The 18,389-nt window shown below is 43.7% G+C and overlaps 1 protein-coding gene across 3 annotated transcripts in view; it reads left to right on the forward strand.

Annotated features, from left to right (window-relative positions):
- The window catches only part of GJB7 (gap junction protein beta 7), a 30,369-nt gene extending 17,651 nt beyond the window's left edge, over window positions 1–12,718 (forward strand). For all 3 annotated transcript variants that reach the window (XM_077305007.1, XM_077305017.1, XM_077305027.1), the window contains one exon: window positions 11,691–12,718. In XM_077305007.1, the coding sequence (XP_077161122.1) occupies window positions 11,715–12,509 (795 nt within the window). In that variant the 5' untranslated portion in view covers window positions 11,691–11,714 and the 3' untranslated portion in view covers window positions 12,510–12,718. The remainder of the gene's footprint in view (window positions 1–11,690) is intronic.
- The last annotated feature ends 5,671 nt before the right edge of the window (window positions 12,719–18,389 follow it).

Raw genomic sequence — 18,389 nt, forward strand, 5'->3', positions numbered from 1 at the left:
AGGTTGGGGACTGCTATATTACAGTGTAGAAGCAGAGTGAGAACAAGTTTAGAATATAAACATATACAGAAGTGAATTTTGAACAATGAAAATCTTTTTACTGTAAGATATATAATAGATTTTCCTTTAGACTTTGGTATGTCAAAATCCATAGCTAGTATGTAGAAATGAAGAAATATGTAATATAGAATATGTTGTAATGATGGAATAATATAGTTGCAAAATGGACCAGAGTGGATTATGAACCCACCTTTTTCTGTGCATTATCTGCATAGTCAGTCTGGTTACTCTTTTAAATCAGTTCCTTTCTTGTTTATACTCTGTAACCTTGGGGTTTTTTGGGGGGGTGGCTTCCTGAAGAACACTTTTCTGCACTGAAACACTGAACATAAAATCCTCAGAAACCAGGAAAAAACAGTTTTCAGGTATGAGGCTGCTTCCTCAACAGTAATTGGCTAGCTTTGACGATTGGTGTGCTGTGGGCAGAAGAAACCAATAGACTGAAGCGTTCATAAAATAAGTCTTAATTTAGTGCTGCATTCAGAATTGTGTGTAAAATTTTAAATGAATATTCTTCCAAAAATTTTTTATTACTTTGTGGCAAGGGGCTCACCACGGCACTGATAAAATTGCTCTGACTGAGCAGTAATATCAGGGCTATCTCAGCCTCACCCACCCCACAGGGTGTCTGTTGTGGGGAGAGGAATAGGAAGGCGACTGTAAGCCATTCTGAGCCTCCTTCAGGTAGAGAAAAGCGGCATATAAGAACCAACTCTTCTTCTTCATCTCTGTTTTGAGAAAGTTACTACCTTGTTGGATCAGGGGAATGCTTTGGATTTAGTTTATCTTGATTTTTGTTTTTTTGAAGCTTTTGATAAGGTTCCACATGATATTCTTGTTCACAAGTTGGTAAAATGCCACATGTTAGATGGATCAAGAATTGGTTGACAGGTGGCACTCAAAGGGTTATTTGTTTGTCATCCTCTTGGAGAGGAGTGATAAGTGACATGCCTCAGGGATCTGTCCTGAGCCCTGTGTTGTTTAATGTATTCATAAATGATTTGGATAAATGACTTGAAGGGGTGCTTATTAAATTTGCAGATGATACTAATCTGGGAGAGGTAGTAAGCACAGCAGAAGACAGAATCAGAATACAGGATGATCTTGACAGGCTGGAAAACTGGGCTAAAATGAATGAAATGAATTTCAACAGTGAAAAATAAAAAGTTCTGCATTTAGGTAGGAACAATCAAATGCATAACTATAAGATGGGTGAGACTTGTCTCAGCAGTAGTATGTGTGAAAAGGATCTGGGGAACTTAGATCATACACTGAACATGAGTCAGCAGTGTGACTTGGTGACTAAAAAGGTAAACTGGATTTTATATTAAAAGTATACTGTCCAGATCATGTGAGGTGATGTTACCACTTTACTCTGCTCTGGTAAGACCTCACTTGGAGTACTATGTTCAGTTTGGAGCACCACAACTGAAGAAAGATATAGAGAAACTGGAGTGTGTCCAGAGAAGGGCTATGAAGATGGTGAGAGGTTTGGAAACCAAGTCATATGAGGAAAGATTGAGGGAACTTGGTCTGTTCAGCCTGGAGAGAAGGTGACTAAGAGGTGATATGATAACTATCTTCAAATACTTGAAGGGTTGTCATATACAATTTGGAGCAGAGTTGTTTTCTGTTGCCCCAGAGGGGCAGACCAGAACCAATAGGTTGAAATTAATTCCAAAGAATTTTCAACTAAACATCCAAAAGTTCCGAACACAGAAGTTCCTCAGTGGAACAGGCTTCCTCAGGAGGCGGAGGATTCTCCTTCTTTGGAATTTTTCAAGTAGAGACTAGATAGCCATCTTATAGAAATGCTGATTCTTTTAACTTAAGCAGATTGTAAATGGGTGAGCAGAAGGACATGATCTGGGCATGGAATTGGGGTCACTGTGGAGGCAGGTAGTTGTGAATTTCCTGCATTGTGCAGGAGGTTGATGACCCTGGAAGACCTTTCACACTCTTGTGATTCTAATTTTAAATTCTCGAATGAGGGGCATTGCCTTGTATGATTTTGTAGTATCAAAACCAGTTTCTGAGGACTTTTAAAAAAAAAGACACTTCTAAAGTAGACCTGACTCAGTGGTAGAGCATCAGCTTGGCAAGCAAAGGTTCCAGATTCAATCCCCAGCATCTGCATTTTAAAGGACAAAGGAGTTGATGTGAAAAATTCTGGAGAGCTGCTGTCAATCTGAATAGATGGTACTGACCTTGATGGATTTAGAGTCTGATTTAATATAAGGCAGCTTCAGGTATTCCCTCTCTCTTTTATACGTCCTGCTTTAAATTGAAATTTTAAAAAGCAAAAGATTGGCTTTTAGAAAACAAAAAGATGGGTCAAGTACTTGGGTGACTTCTTTAAAAAGCAAGCTCTGCCTGAAGCACAAAAGGAGGTGCTGAAGTCAGTAGGCATTAGAGCCTGAGTCAGAAACAAATCAATGAAAGAGTGAAGGTAAGGGGACTAACACACCCACCATAGCCAGGCTAGCTCTGCACTTACCTGGTGATGCACCTCCTTGAAGAGACTGGTGAGTCTGCTGAGAACCACTTCCCCCATGGTTCCTGTAGCATCTCCCCAGGTGAGCGGGCAATGCCTGTGTCTCTTTCTTCCATTGAGAAAACACCAAGGAAAAATCCTCTCTTTTAGCAGATCCGCCCCACTTCTGGGCACCATAAGCAGTACTTGCCTCTCCCTGCCACTTACTGCTGGGATCTCAGCCACAGAGACTCCTCTTGCCTGGCCAGAGTTGGCTGCAGGGGCAGAGCTTGGGACCCTGTATACTAAGATCCCCGCTACATTGCAGAGCCTATGGCCAATTTTTGTTGCAATATTTCATCTCTAAGGTTTCCGGTAATTTGGAATTTTGGTAAAGTTGAAGTGTACTCATTGAAATACATATGGAGGGCCAGACCACTGATGAAAAATTGCTTTTGAAAATGAATTAATTTATCTGAATACCTTTCTGGCTTGGTCCACATCAAATATGTTATAATACAATAAAGTAAGGACATAGAATATATTTGAGATAGATTTATGCTTATTTGGAACACCACTTTGGTTGGTCAATTTCTTCTTTTTGGTGCATCAGTGGACCAACTTGCCTCCTACAGTTCCCTTGTGCTTCCAGCACCACTGGCCATGCAACTGCAGGAATAGGGTTACCTTCCTCCTTATGGAGCTTGTCTGTGAAGAAAAGGCTGCTTTGGAGTGTGGAGTCTATGTCAGTATACCGTTCTGAAGTCCCCCCATCCTCAAATCCCACTGTCCCTATCCACAAATATCCTAACCTATAGTTGCAACCCTATGAGGCAGTATGTCTGTAGTGCAAGAATGAAAGAAGCTGCTAAACCCAGAAGAGCTCAGTGTAGAACATTTAGGTTCTCCTCAAAATCTACCACCATTTCTAATGATGGGACTGCCCCCACTCAGGCATAGGTCTCCATCAGCTGGCTAGGGCTTCCAGTGACCTCCCTTTACACACATTAAAAAGGACAGCAATGTAAGGAAATGTGGGTATAGTCCAGATCAATTTGAATACATAAAAGCTTTTCTTATTTGCAAAAGTTTTTTGCAAATAATTTTCAAATGTGAACATTTTAATCTCTGCTTATATCAGTTACCATACTTTATATTTAAAATTAACCATGCCATCCTATATTGAGTTATACCCGCCTATTGAAATCCATGGGCTTAGGAGGATGAAATGCAAGGATAGCCACTTTAAGTAATCTAGCATTGGTGCACTTAGTTATAAGAGAGTGTGTGTCACCTAGCTTCCAAAACTCTCTGTCCCAGGTAATCCAGTCCATTAAACTCATTCACCTTCTCATCTTCAGGGGCAAGGCCTAATGTTCTTGAAAGCATGTTGCTGTCTGGCCCTAACTATATTTAGAATTATTTCTGTGGCTCCTTTTGTTGATTTGTTATCATTTTATATAGTTAGTATTTACTGTAAGCTTGAGGATCCCATAAGATGGGGAAGGTTGGAGCAAAATAATAAACAAGCATATTTCTAATTATTTAAGTCTGCTCCAATCCTTGTTGTTTTAGGACAAAGAACATTTTGTTTACCACCTCTTATTGAACACCCTACACCCTAGGATTAGGACCTGCTTTCAACAGCACAGGGAAAACATTCAGTTAGTTTCCTGCTGACAGTCAGAGATAATCGATTCTGTTTTTCACCACTGGTTCTTAAACATTATTTGTACTAGCAAACAGTTTAGAAATCTGTACCACTGGTCCTAGTTCTTCAAGTGCCCCTCAAGAAGATGTCATAAAAGGGGACATCACAGCCCTTGGGCTCACATTTGACTCCTATTATACCTTGAAATACTCCTGGGCGCTAATGTTGTGCTGTGTATGAAAGTGTGCAATCAAAGCAGCTTTGGTTAGTTCTAGTCCGGCATGTGACCTAGAATATATTGCGGCTAGAACTTCTTCCTTCTTGCTGGTGCTTGGATCTGTAGGCTGAAACCCAGGAATCACTTCCCTCATCAACTGGTCTGGAATATTGATAATGAAATTATGGGGAAAAATCTGCCTTCCAGTTCAACACGCAGACAGACAAAGAAGAAAAAGAGTTGGTTCTTATATTCCGCTTTTCTCTACCTGAAGGAGTCTCAAAGCGGCTTACAGTCGCCTTCCCTTTCCTCTCCCCACAACAGAAACCCTGTGAGATGCGTGAGGCTGAGAGAGCCCTGATATTACTACTCAGTCAGAACAGCTTTATCAGTACTGTGGCGAGCCCAAGGTCACCCAGCTGGCTGCATGTGGGGGAGTGCAGAATCAAACCCGGCATGCCAGATTAGAAGTCGCACTCCTAACCACTACACCAAACTATATGCTGCTGTGTATTCCTCATTATGGACTATTGTAATGCATGACTCAAAACTCCTGACAAATCTAATGGGCTATACACTTGGCCTATAAAAAGGTAAAGGTATCCCCTGTGCAAGCACCGAGTCATGTCTGACCCTTGGGGTGACGCTCTCTAGCGTTTTCATGGCAGACTCAATACGGGGTGGTTTGCCAGTGCTTCCCCAGTCATTACCGTTTACCCCCCAGCAAGCAAGCTGGGTACTCATTTTACCGACCTCGGAAGGATGGAAGGCTGAGTCAACCTTGAGCTGGCTGCTGGTATTGAACTCCCAGCCTCATGGGCAGACAGATTCAGACAGCAAGTCGCTGCCTTACCACTCTGCGCCACAAGAGGCTCTTACACTTGGCCTATACAACTACTTAAAAACAATTAAGTAAAAAAAAAAACTGGTTTGAGAATTGATCCAAAAGCTCAGGGGAATTAATAAACATCTAAGACTTTTTCCACCACATCCACAGAAATGTCTCATCTTCCCACTCCAGCTGCAACCATGGGCTGCAGTGGGAAAGTTGTGCTCTGTAGGCAAAACTGTGTATTTTGGTGGTCCCAAGCCCATATTGGCCAAATCTACAATCATCAATGCAGTGGGAGGTGCTACCAGATGAAAAACAAGCCACATTTTATTCAACAAAAAATTCTAGTGAGTTTCTATCACAGGGTATGTAGAACACAGATTTATTGGCCCCCTCCCTCTCTGACACACGTACACACACTCTCTCTTCTCCCTCTTCCCTCTACCTCTTCTGGTCCCTGGTCCCTACTTAGACCCTGGTCCCCACCTACCTGATCCTATCCCTGACAATTCCCTTCCCCCCACCTTTCCTCCCCATCTCCTTGCCTCTCCCTCATCTCTTGCCCCCTCAATACCTCCCTCCATACCTTTCCCCACACTCCCTCCTTGACTCTTCCACGTACCTCTCCTGCCTAGTCCCACCCCTCCCTTTCAGACACACACTCTTTCTCCCCTTCCCCCTCCACACCTGTCATTGCAGGAGTTCTACAGTCCTCTGCTGGTGGTCACAGTGTCTCCCTGCTTCCCAGGCCAGCCCTGCTGTGTGGACAGACCAGCCTGGGAAGCCAGGTGCCATGGCAGCAGAGGGCTGGGAAGCCAGGCATTGCGGTGGCCCCAGCTGACTTCAGGGGTAGCGCCTTGCTCCACAGCTTTTGTGCAGGTCATGCAGTGGCTCAAGCTGGCTTTGGGGAGCCCAACTCTGCTGATTCTGCAGCCAGCACCTTGGCCTCTTCCTTCTGCTGGTGGCCTCCCAACATCTTCTGGTGCACTCTCTGGAGCAGGGTTGCAGATGTCATGTCTATACCCATTTCCTTCCCAGGGGGCACACCAGAAGATGTATCCCACATCAAAATTACCCTTTGCTTAGCACAAAGGGCTGGTTCTTATGTTATGGCAGCTGCGCTTCAAGCTACATCCCAGGCTACTGATGAATAAACCAAGGAAAATTTGGTCACAACTGTCTCCCAGTGGCAGCACTGCACTACAGAGACAATTGTTGCCTCCTTGCTTTCCCCAGCAATCCACTGCATTTTCAAAGCCTACTCATTTTAGTGGGGATCCTCAGGAATGGTGGTACTATTGCAGGGAGTGGAATTTTCCAAAATTGTGCTGCTTTAGTAAGCTTCAGGCATGATGCAAAGGCAAAAAGCAGCAAAAATTCCTTCTGCAAGGTCACCCCACTTGGGTATCAGGATGCATCCAATACATTATTTCAAGTTTAGTTTATTTCTTTATATTTTTATATTTGTATCATGCCTCTCCCGGCAACTGCCAGCAGTTTACAGTATAACAATAAAAAGTCAATCCAATGTATCAACAATTAAAACATCCCCAACCACAATTAAAACAATATAAGTGGCATTAAGATGGCAGAATACAAAAAGAAAGCCCATAACACCACTGCTCCAGCCACCATTGTCTACCACTGTTCTCATGTTTTGATATCTCCCATAGCATAGTCTATAATACAGCGGGACCCCAGAGTTGTGATTCCAGGCACCCTTTCCCCGGCCTCAACCAAACACATGGCAGAAGAGCTCCATCTTGCAGGCTCTGCAGAACCTTGATAGCTTTGTCAGGGCCCTCAGCTCTTCTGGGAGCTCATTCCACCAGGTTGGGGCTAAAGCTGAAAAGGCCCTGGCCCTGGTTGTTACCAGGTGGATTTCCTGGGGGTGGGGAACACAAATAAAGCCTACCTTATGGAGAAGGAGCAAGTGGGAGGAGATGGCTAAAAATGAGGCAATGTGACATGGTAAGGCTCACACTCCTTTTAACCTCCTTCCCATCCTGAGAAACATTGACAAGGAAGTATATCCTCTCTCTGATATTGGTGTGCAATGCCAGGTCCATAAACAATAAAACCACAACCTTGAAGACTTTCTTGCAGGGACGAATATGGATCTGAGTTGCCTGACAAAAATCTGAGCGTTGGAGGGCAAGACAGTCACCATTTCTGGACAAGAGGGCAATGTGTGTGTGGCAATACTAGTCCAAGAATCTTTTTCCTTCCAGGCACTCCCCCTTCCAACAATCCCAGGAATTGAATGTGTGGGGCACAGTGGAGAGTTTGGCCATCTGCCTGGAGTACCAGTTGCCTAATGTACTGAATGATGCCCTGTCCAACTTCCTGGACCTGGTAGCTGGGTGGGGTATGCAGTTCCCCAGATTACTAATTCCACCAGGATATTCCCCCTAGGTTTAATGCAGAAAGCAAACTAGAGGCCCCTTGACTGCCTCAGATACCTACTTTGGACCAGCTCAGTCTGCTTTCCTTGGCTGACATAGACCAGGCCCTGGCAGTAGTCTGGCCAACCATATGTCCTCTTGTCCCATGTCCCTCATGGCCAGTTAAAGCTGGTGGTGAGGAAATTCATGGCCCTTTCTGGGATATTATAAGTCTCTTCCAGACTTCCGGGACATTCCCAGAGAGTTTGAAAGAAATAGTGCCACAGCCTTTAGTGAAAAAACAAGAACTGAAACCTGCTGATCCAGCAAATTACTACACAGTTTCACACTAGTGTTCCTGGTCAAGGTAACTGAATGACTGGTGGGAGAACGATGATTCATGGAAGCAAATTCAGCACTTGACCCTTTCCAGTACGGCTTTTGGTCTGACCACAGGGTGGAGACAGCTGTGGTTGCCCTGACAGACAACCTCCAGAGAAATCTGGATATAGGCGAGTGAGTGCTGCTGCTCGTATTAGATCTGACAGCAGTGCTCAACATAGTTGATTACAAACTACTGCCCCACTACCTAGCTGAGAAGAATTAGACAGCTCTGAAGTGCCTGGAGTCCTTTCTCCAAAACTGGGGCAAGAGAATACCAGTAGGGGAAATCATGTCCCAGCACAGAGCCCTGAACTGTGGGGTCCCACAGGGAGCCATTTCCCCCCCAATGCTATTTAAGATCTATATGTGCCCCCTCACCCAGATGATATGGAGATTCAGGCTGGGTTATCACGAGTATGTGGGTGACACTTAGCTATTAATGACCATCTATCAACACCCCCAATCTTGGCAGGTGTCTGGGGGCAGTGGCAGATTGGCTTGAGTGGAGTTGTCTGGAGTTGAATCCCACCAAGACAGAGGTCCTCTGGCTGGGTGGACATGTAGAAAAACAAGTGATACAGCTACCAACACTGACAGACTGCAATTAACACAGGTGCCTATGGTCAGGGTGCGAGTTTGGATTCCTCCTTATCAATGGTGGCCCAAATCACAATGAGCTCACATTGCATTCTTTTATCTGCACCAAGCGAGGTAGCTGGCACCTTATCTCTCAGAGCTGGATCTAGCCAGAATGATCCACTTGACAGTCACGTCTAAATTAGACTTCTGCAACTTGCTCTATGCAGGGTTGCCCTTAAGACTGCTCCAGAAACTCCAACTGGTTCAAAATGCTCAAAGTGTGAGTGCTCAAAGAACTTTCCAGAGAACTTGCACAGCCCTTGTCCATCATCTTCGGGACCTCTTTAAGGACTGGAGATGTCCCGGAGGACTGGAAGAGAGCAAACGTTATTCCGATCTTCAAAAAAGGGAGGAAGGATGACCCGGGAAACTACAGACCAGTGAGTCTGACCTCTGTTGTGGGGAAGATAATGGAGCAGATATTAAAGGGAGTGATCTGCAAACATCTGGAGGACAATTTGGTGATCCAAGGAAGTCAGCATGGATTTGTCTCCAACAGGTCCTGTCAGACCAACCTGGTTTCCTTTTTTGACCAAGTAACAGGTTTGCTGGATCGTGGAAATTCGGTTGATGTCATCTACTTGGATTTTAGTAAAGCTTTTGACAAGGTTCCCCATGATGTTCTGATGGATAAGTTGAAGGATTTTCAGATAGTTAAGTGTATAGGGAATTGGTTAGAGAACCACACTCAAAGAGTTGTTGTCAATGGTGTTTCACCAGACTGGAGAGAGGTGAGTAGCAGGGTACCTCAGGGCTCGGTGCTTGGTCCGGTACTTTTTAACATATTTATTAATGATCTAGATGAGGGGGTGGAGGGACTACTCATCAAGTTTGCAGATGACACCAAATTGGGAGGACTGGCAAATACTCTGGAAGATAGAGACAGAGTTCAACGAGATCTGAACACAATGGAAAAATGGGCAAATGAGAACAAGATGCAATTTAATAAAGATAAGTGTAAAGTTCTGCATCTGGGGCAGAAAAATGAAAAGCATGCCTACTGGATGGGGGATACGCTTCTAGGTAACACTGTGTGTGAACGAGACTTTGGGGTACTTGTGGATTGTAAACTAAACATGAGCAGGCAGTGTGATGCAGCAGTAAAAAAGGCAAATGCCATTTTGGGCTGTATCAACAGGGGCATCACATCAAAATCACAAGATGTCATAGTCCCATTGTATACGGCACTGGTCAGACCACACCTGGAGTACTGTGTGCAGTTCTGGAGGCCTCACTTCAAGAAGGACATAGATAAAATTGAAAGATAAAATTGAAAGGGTACAGAGGAGAGCGACGAGGATGATCTGGGGCCAAGGGACCAAGCCCTATGAAGATAGGTTGAGGGACTTGGGAATGTTCAGCCTGGAGAAAAGGAGGTCGAGAGGGGACATGATAGCCCTCTTTAAGTATTTGAAAGGTTGTCACTTGGAGGAGGGCAGGATGCTGTTTCTGTTGGCTGCAGAGGAGAGGACATGCAGTAATGGGTTTAAACTACAAGTACAACGATATAGGCTTGATATCAGGGGAAAAAATTTCATAGTCAGACTAGTTCAGCAGTGGAATAGGCTGCCTAAGGAGGTGGTGAACTCCCCCTCACTGGCAGTCTTCAAGCAAAGGTTGGATACACACTTTTCTTGGATGCTTTAGGATGCTTAGGGCTGATCCTGCGTAGAGCAGGGGCCTGTATGGCCCCTTCCAACTCTATGATTCTATGAAAATACAGCGGTACGAGTCCTAACAGGAACTCAGTGGAGAGCACATATAACAGCAGTGCTCACCCAGTTGCATTGGCTCCAGATTGGGAGACTGAATCAGATCAATGTACCTATGGGACTGTCTTTCCCCCCCTATAATGTCCCAAGAGAACTGAGATCCTCATCTCAGATCAACATCTCAGTGTTTCTGTCCCAAAGGAAGTGAAATTAATTTCTCAGACTGCTGGAATGCACTCCTGGGAGAGATCAGGGCCTTGTAAGATAGAGCTATTCAACCAGGCTTATGGTTGAGGTATAAATCAGTGGTCCCCAACCTTTTAATCATCAGGGACCAGTCAACGCTTTACAATTTTACTGAGCCCTGGGGGGTGGGGGTAGTCTTTTGCCGAGGGATGTCACCACTGCCTGAGCCCCTGCTCCACTTGCTTTCCCGCCGGCGCCCGACTTCCCACTGCCCACTGGAGGGCGCTGCTAGCAGCAGCTGCACAGTGCCACGCTGAGGGGGTGCCCCAGCCATGGCGGCTGCTGGAGAGCACCAAAGGTTAGCCGGCGGCAGAGTGGCAGGGCAGCCCCCGAGGCAGCAGCCGGGGAGGAGGATGAGGAGCCGCAGCCCAGTACCAACTGATCCACAGACTGATACCAGTCTCCGGAACAGGGTTGGAGACAGCTGGTCTAAATCAGTGGTCCCCAACCTTTTTATCACCAGGGACCACTCAACGCTGGGGACCACTCACCAGGGACCACTCAAGGCCCGGTGGGGGGGGTAGTTTACTCCTCTACTCTCAACCACTGCCCTAATGCTCTCTGATTGCTATGGTAATGTTTAAACATCCCTTCAAAATAAGATACAGACACACCACAACAATGAAGTGTGTTGTAAAGGGCTGGGGGGGGGGAATGAAGTAAAGGGCCGGGGGGGGGGGAGAAGGCGTCCTTCGGGGCCCACCTCCAATTAGTCTAAGGACCACATGTGGTCCACGGCCCACAGGTTGGGGATCGCTAGTCTAAATGACACTTACTGATAATGGCTGGCCTCACTGCTGTAGGACAGTAGAAAGATTAGCTCCTTACCTTAAAAAACTCATCTGGGAATTTTACTGGTGATACTAGTATCAGTGTAAAGGGTTTTTTTTTTAATTAACTTGTATGGTTTCAATGTTGTTACCCATCCTGAGCAACATAGAAGGGCAAGATTTTAAAAAAATTATAATAAATTGAAATCCTTGGACAATCCAGTTATCTTAAAGATATTTGGGTGGCTAATGCAATCTGGTGATTCTGTTCTAGGCTTTGTTCAAAGAGGCAGTCTTATAGTATGTATTTATTTCATTACAGTCAGCCCTTTGTGACGCAGCAAGCATGAGTTGGGGATTCCTACGAGATGTCCTAAGTGGAGTGAATCAATATTCAACAGGAATTGGCAGAATCTGGCTGGCTATCGTGTTTATATTCCGCCTGCTTGTCTATGTAGTGGCTGCAGAAAACGTTTGGAAAGACGAACTGAAGGAGTTTGAGTGCAACATTAGGCAACCCGGCTGTGAAAATGTATGCTTTGATCACTTTTTCCCTGTTTCCCAGGTGAGGCTTTGGGCCTTGCAACTGATCATGGTCTCCACCCCATCACTTCTGGTTGTTCTCCATGTTGCCTATCGAGAGAACAGAGAAAAAAGACACAAGAAAAAGTTGTACAAGAATACAGGAAGCATGGATGGTGGATTGCTCTGCACTTACCTTATCAGCCTCCTTTCTAAAACAGCATTTGAAATCAGCTTTCTCTTTTTATTTCACAAGTTGTATGGGGGCTTCAATGTTCCCCGTCTTGTTAAGTGTGACATGAGCCCATGTCCAAACACTGTTGACTGCTACATATCTAAGCCAACGGAGAAAAAAGTCTTTCTGTATATAGTGGTGGTGACGTCCTGTTTGTGCATTGTTTTAAATGTCATTGAACTCACCTACCTGATCTTCAAGTACTCCATCAAATGCTGTTTCAAAAATTACATCAAAAGAGTTCAAGATTCCAAATACGAATGCAAAAAACCAGATCCTTTTGATCAGCATGGAACAACCACGGGCAGTGAAAATGATTCAGCTACCCTCCTCAGCATCCATGGAGATGGAAGAAATCTGCATTCCAATTCACATGAAAAATAAAAGCATTGTCAGAATGTTAACTACATTGTATTTAATAACTATTTCAACGTATATCCTGGTTCAACACATAGCCAACATCTGGCAACTTAAGGATTTCACATATTTTATTTCAATTAACTGATATTAAGATGCAAAAACCTGACACTGGCCCTGAGCTGTTGTAGTAATACATTGATCACAGAAAATAATAAAAAGAACAGCAACTTTAATGGACATATTCCAGTTGTATTTTCTCAAAGGTTTTTCAAAGGAAAGAAAGACATTCTTTCCTATTAAGATGCTCAGCTGCGGTCACCAAAAGTCGTAGAGTCCAGTGGCAGCTTAGTCTTTGGAGGTGTGCATGGATGAGTCTCAAGTCCACTGCTACAGAAGCTCCCGAGGGTAAACTGATCACTTTCTGCTTCCCATAAAGCTTCCCATCAGTTGCTCCTGCTAACTTCTGTGACAGATGTTTACATGACTATGGTTATCAACACTGTTGAATCAAGAGCAAAAGATCTCCCTTGGGCATCACTCAAAGCAGAAGTCAGCTTCTCTGCCACTTGTGTTTCTGGCTGCAGGATCTCTGCATTTTCCAATTACATTCAGCAGGGAGTGTGGCTCACTGGCAGAGCATCTGCTTGGCATGCAGAGGGTCCCAAGTTCAATTCCAAGCATTACCAGTTAAACGGTTCAGGTAGGAGGTGAAGACTTCAGCCTGAGACCCTGGAGAACCACTGCCAGTCTGAGTAGACAATACTGACTTGGATGGACCAAGGGTCTGAATCGCTATAAGGCCTCTTTCGGAGTCTGTGTGACCAATTCACTTTCATAGAGTGAATATTTACAGTGTATCAAACTGGCAGACACCGGACTAATTAAACATTTAAACAGAATACCTAGGCGTACAAAGGGGGGGGGGATTCCAAAATATGAAAAAAAGAGTTAAATGGGAAATGTACCTGCAACCCACACAAATACTTTAAGACAAGAAAAATGCTGAAAAGAATAGAAACCTGTTCTTTAAAAAGCAAAGCAATATGAATTTTAACAAACCACCACAACCACCATCACCAAAGTATATAAAATACTCTTCTCAGATTACACTAATCTTATTGTTTTGAAATAAATACACAAAATATACTTTATGTTGTGATGCTGTTTATTAAAATTCATAATTACCTTTTAGATCTACCGAGACCCTTTAGCTCTTCACCTTTTTTTGAGTTCAAATAAGAACCTGGTTTTGCCCATGGGAACAAAACAATGGATCTTGGCCTCATTTCCCTTCCCCACCGAAGCAAGGAAGTGGACTCTCAGGATCACAGATGTGGACCAATAACCATGTAGACTGATAGGACTGCATGGGGGGGGGGACATAACGGCAGGTAGGTGATTTCATCCCCTTCTCCCTCCTCACTACAGCCCCCTCGATTTACACTTTTAGTCCACCCCAATCTCACAACTCCAGGCATCAACTTTCCTAGGCTGTGAAGAAAATACTGGTGGTGCTGGTAGTGAGTAATATGGCAAAAATCTGGAAGTGAAAATGTGGCTGATGGATGCAACTTATTTTAAGTTATCATAACTGAGGAAAAGTGTGGGCTCATGGTCTGAACAGGGAATAAGAACTACGTGCACTGCAGAAGCTTATGATCATAAGATGCTGCCTCACTCATTTCATTTTTTAAACTTTCCGGGAAATTGATTGTTCAGATCTTGCCCCCGTCCCCATTCAAGTAGCCCATCTTCACCAGCTGCTTTCATGTAGTTTCTAGCGTTGAAAGTGTTGCATAACATGTCTGTTCTGATCCTCTGTGGTAGTCTGCTTCCAGGTTCCAGAGTACAAAAATTAATGCCTCAACTTCACCAAAACGTACTTCAAATTTACGCATTTTCCTTCTCAACTCTGGTTGTTGCTCCTCTTATTTACTGGAGCTCTTTTGTTTTTCATGGCTGTGTATATTAGCCTTTCTCAACCAGAGTTACATGACAGCTCTGGTAGGGTTTCCCAAATGGGTGGGAGTTAATTAATTTTGTAAATACTTTTAACATTTATTAAATATTTATTGGGTGAAATGATCATATATGGTCATGTTGGCCCAGTCCTCTCTCTCAAAATGGCCAATGATGGGCCTGGAGGGGATGGGAAGGGGAGGGACCCCAGGTGGGCATGTACACAGCCATGCTTCCCAAGCGCATTCTGCACAATCACACCACTTCTGGGTTTTCTCAATGGTGAGAAAGGCTGGCGTATACATTTACTGATACTCTTCCCTTTCCATTGATTTGCCCTTATGCAATTCATTGTCCCAAGGTTTCCCCTTGACCTACCACCTTTTTGCAGTTACTGCACACTGTCTATACAGTTATACACTGCTGTATGCATTTAAAAAAAATTATATTTGACACAAAGTGCCTCATTCCAAGTCCTCCAACATTAGTAGGTTTGCATTGTATGGAACAGAAGACGAAGAAGTTTATAAATCCAAGCTATAGCCCTGTGCACTACGGCCTGTGGAATTTCCTGATTTTAGATCAGCAGATCCACATAACTCCAAGTTCATTCCTTCATGTTTACCCTCCAGTTTCATTCCCTTTAGTTTAATAAACAGTGCCACCGTGAATATTTTCAAGCCCACTAATATCAATAGATATAACACTGGGACATTGTTTAGGATTGCATTTAAAAATTGCAGATACCCTCTTCCTGGCAGCTTTGTGGGCCAATTATGGGAATACTCGTGGCCACAGCCAATATTATACTCTTGCCCATAAGAGCTAGTTGAGTAATGTGGGGAGCCTCCGTCTTCAGAAATGGGGCCCTCATTCTGACAAAAAAGCCACAGTTTCTTGTCTCATGGTTTTACAAAAGACAGTAACATTTAATCACTGAAGGGGTTTCTATTCCCCTGACTCACGTGAACCCTTGGGTGGTTGTCCATGTTGTCTTTTGGAGCCACAGCAGGATGTTGTGCTGTAGCTGGACCTTGCTCCACTGGAATCATCCTCTGCTGTGCTCTTTTTATGGTCGCCAGGCTGGTCTGGCCGTTTATAAGCCCTGGAGGAAGAAGAGCTGCCCTCACCCGAGGTGGGTGTTTTTGGGTCAGCTGACTTTTTTCAAGCATTCTTTGCCTTGGTCATAGCAGTCCCAGGTGTGGCAGTGCTCACCGGGCCCATTGTCTCTCTTTCCAAGGCCCCTAAGAGACCCTGGAGCTTGTCTACTGAGAAGTCTTCATTGTCTCAGGACTCAATCAGGGTCAAAAGCAGCTCTCAAAATGGCTGCTGCAGCTTTTTGCCCGCCAAAAAGCCACTAGTGTGCCCTTCAGGTGGTCGTTAGCTGCTAATCTGAACAGCAAATAATGAAGCTGGAGGTGAGAGGAGAAGGGAGGGTGTGAGGAAAGAGAGAAGGCTAGAATAGTTGAGAGAAAAGGATTTAGAGAAATGAAAGTAGCAGAGATCTGTCTACGCTGTCTCCCTATCTCAAGGCAGGGGAAAGACTGGGGAATGAGACGCTGCACGCAGGACCGGAAGTGAGGGAGGATGTTTTAATTAATCCCTGCCTCCCTGAGAAGCTTAAGGGAAAACCCATCCTTGCAGATGTCCTCCGATTCAGGGGAAGAACAAACAGGTTTAATAGCTTGCAGACTTTTCAACCTAACAGCTGATAGATTAGGTTTAAAATGGCTAGCAGACATTTCAACAGATGGATTTGTTCCACTTGGAAGTGGGGAGGAAATGAAACAGACCCATATAATGGGCAGCAGCCATTTAAACTTAACATCTGATGGGCAGACCTGCTCGGTTGTTTGGTTTAAATGGCTGGCATGAACAACTGAATCGCACAAAAGTCTGCTAAATGTTCGGGGATTCCAAACTGTTCAAGCTGAATTTTGGCTCATCAACTGGTTGGTGTCCATCCCTACTGACATTAGTAAGAAAACTATTACTATGGCACCGCTTCAAATAGACTTTTGGTTTTATTATAATAAAAATGGTCTTAATGCTCAAAAACCAGTTGCCCTGATCACCAATTTCATATTCTAGCTTTATGCGTGCATTCAGATGGAAGAGTAAGTGGGTCTTCCCACACATTTATCAGTCAATGCTTAAACATATACTGATTTCCAAAAGAATGTTTTAGGTTTATGTAAATCTTTTCTCAATACTGCAGGTTATTAAAACCATTTTTGTCTTTTCATAAGCAATCTTGTAATTCGAAATTTAGAGGAATAAAGCATAAAATGTCCAGAGAATTTCTTCAGTCAGCCCCATTTTTCATGAAGAATTAGGGATTATATTCTTAACACTCACAAGGATAGCAAGAATTTGAAAGTAACTTGAAGAGTAACTTTTTGATTTACCTGTCAAGTTGATCAACTGACGGAGAATACTTTTTCTTTATTTAAAATACAAATTTATGTTTCCTTATAACTACCCCATTTTAAAGGCAAAACTGGTCACTGCTAATTCATAGTATAAGTCCTCCTCAATTGAAGCATTGATAACTTCATAACCAAATTGCATCCATTTTCTTCATAGTGGCACAATCCAGAATACTGCACACTATGAACATTCTTGTACTTTCCTGATTACTAAGTAACACCTATTTAAATAATGGTATGGCATAAGAGCTGCCAGATAGGAGGTTTGAGGAGCAAATGATATTTTCTATCACTTTACCAACTGCTGGCAAAATGGTGTATTCTTATTGCTTTAGCTCAGGCTTTCTCACACAGGTTTTCAGGAAACTCTAGGGTTTCTTGATGGCCCTGGAAGGGTTTCCTGAATGGGTGGGAGTTAATCTTTTTATATTTAAAAAATCTGTTAAACATTTATCAGGTGATATGAACATACATGGTCATATCAACCTCCCCCTCCCAAAATGGCCAATGATGGGCCTAGAGGGGCCCCAAGTGAGTGTGTACACAGCTATGCTTCCCAACCATATTCTGCATGATTGTGCCACTTCTAGTGTTTCTCAAAGCCTGAAGAATGTTTCAGGAGTTTCTCAATGGTAAAAAAGTTAAGAAAGGCTGCTCTATCTACATGATTCTACACACATAGCCTATTTTAAAATTATTGATTTTTGGAATACTGGGCACACTATATGCAACTAGCACAAAAGTAGGGATGGGCACAAACCAAACTACAAAGTAAGAGTTGTCACAAATTTTGCCCTATTCATGGTTTGTGGACGAAACTTCATGGCAGGTCTACCATCACAAACTTTGGCAAATTTTAAAAGTAGTTTGTGGACAGAGCAGAAAGCAAGGGTTTAAAGGAATGAGCCCCTTTAAACCCTTGCTTTCTGTTTCCTCTGAAAGCCATTAGAATAGCCAAGCAGTAGGGAGCACGAGAAAAACAGCTGAGCAGCGGCGAGCACCTTGCTCCCCACTGTTGTTTGTCATGCTTTCTGTAAGCCCTACTGAAAGGGACTATGGTCCCTTTCAGCAGGGTTTGCATGGCCACCCCCCCCCCCAGTTCATTTAGTGGTTCAGTCATGAACTGACACAAACAGCATTTTTCCAATTTGTGCCCATCCCTACACATAGACAGCTGAACACTGCTGAAGCAATGAATCCATTTTGAGGCCACAGTGTCCAACATTTATGGTACCCATGAAGATTTAAATGAAGCTGAAGAACTACTTCATTTAGTTTCTGAATATTAAATGTACGTGCAGATGGGATACAAACCTTAATACAATAATACCAATCATGATTAAGAGACAGTCACCCTCTCCAAAGGTTGAGAATGCCGGAAATGAAATCTCTCTACTTCAGCAATTAAGGTATTAAGAGCAAGAGTCTGAGCCATTTTGTTTTCCAAACTAAGCAAAATTCAGTTATGTTCCAGCACATTCAACACCAGTTCTGTAACATAAAACATCAAAATACT

The sequence above is a fragment of the Paroedura picta genome, chromosome 1 (assembly GCF_049243985.1).
Source record: "Paroedura picta isolate Pp20150507F chromosome 1, Ppicta_v3.0, whole genome shotgun sequence".
Taxonomy (NCBI): Eukaryota; Metazoa; Chordata; class Lepidosauria; order Squamata; family Gekkonidae; genus Paroedura; species Paroedura picta.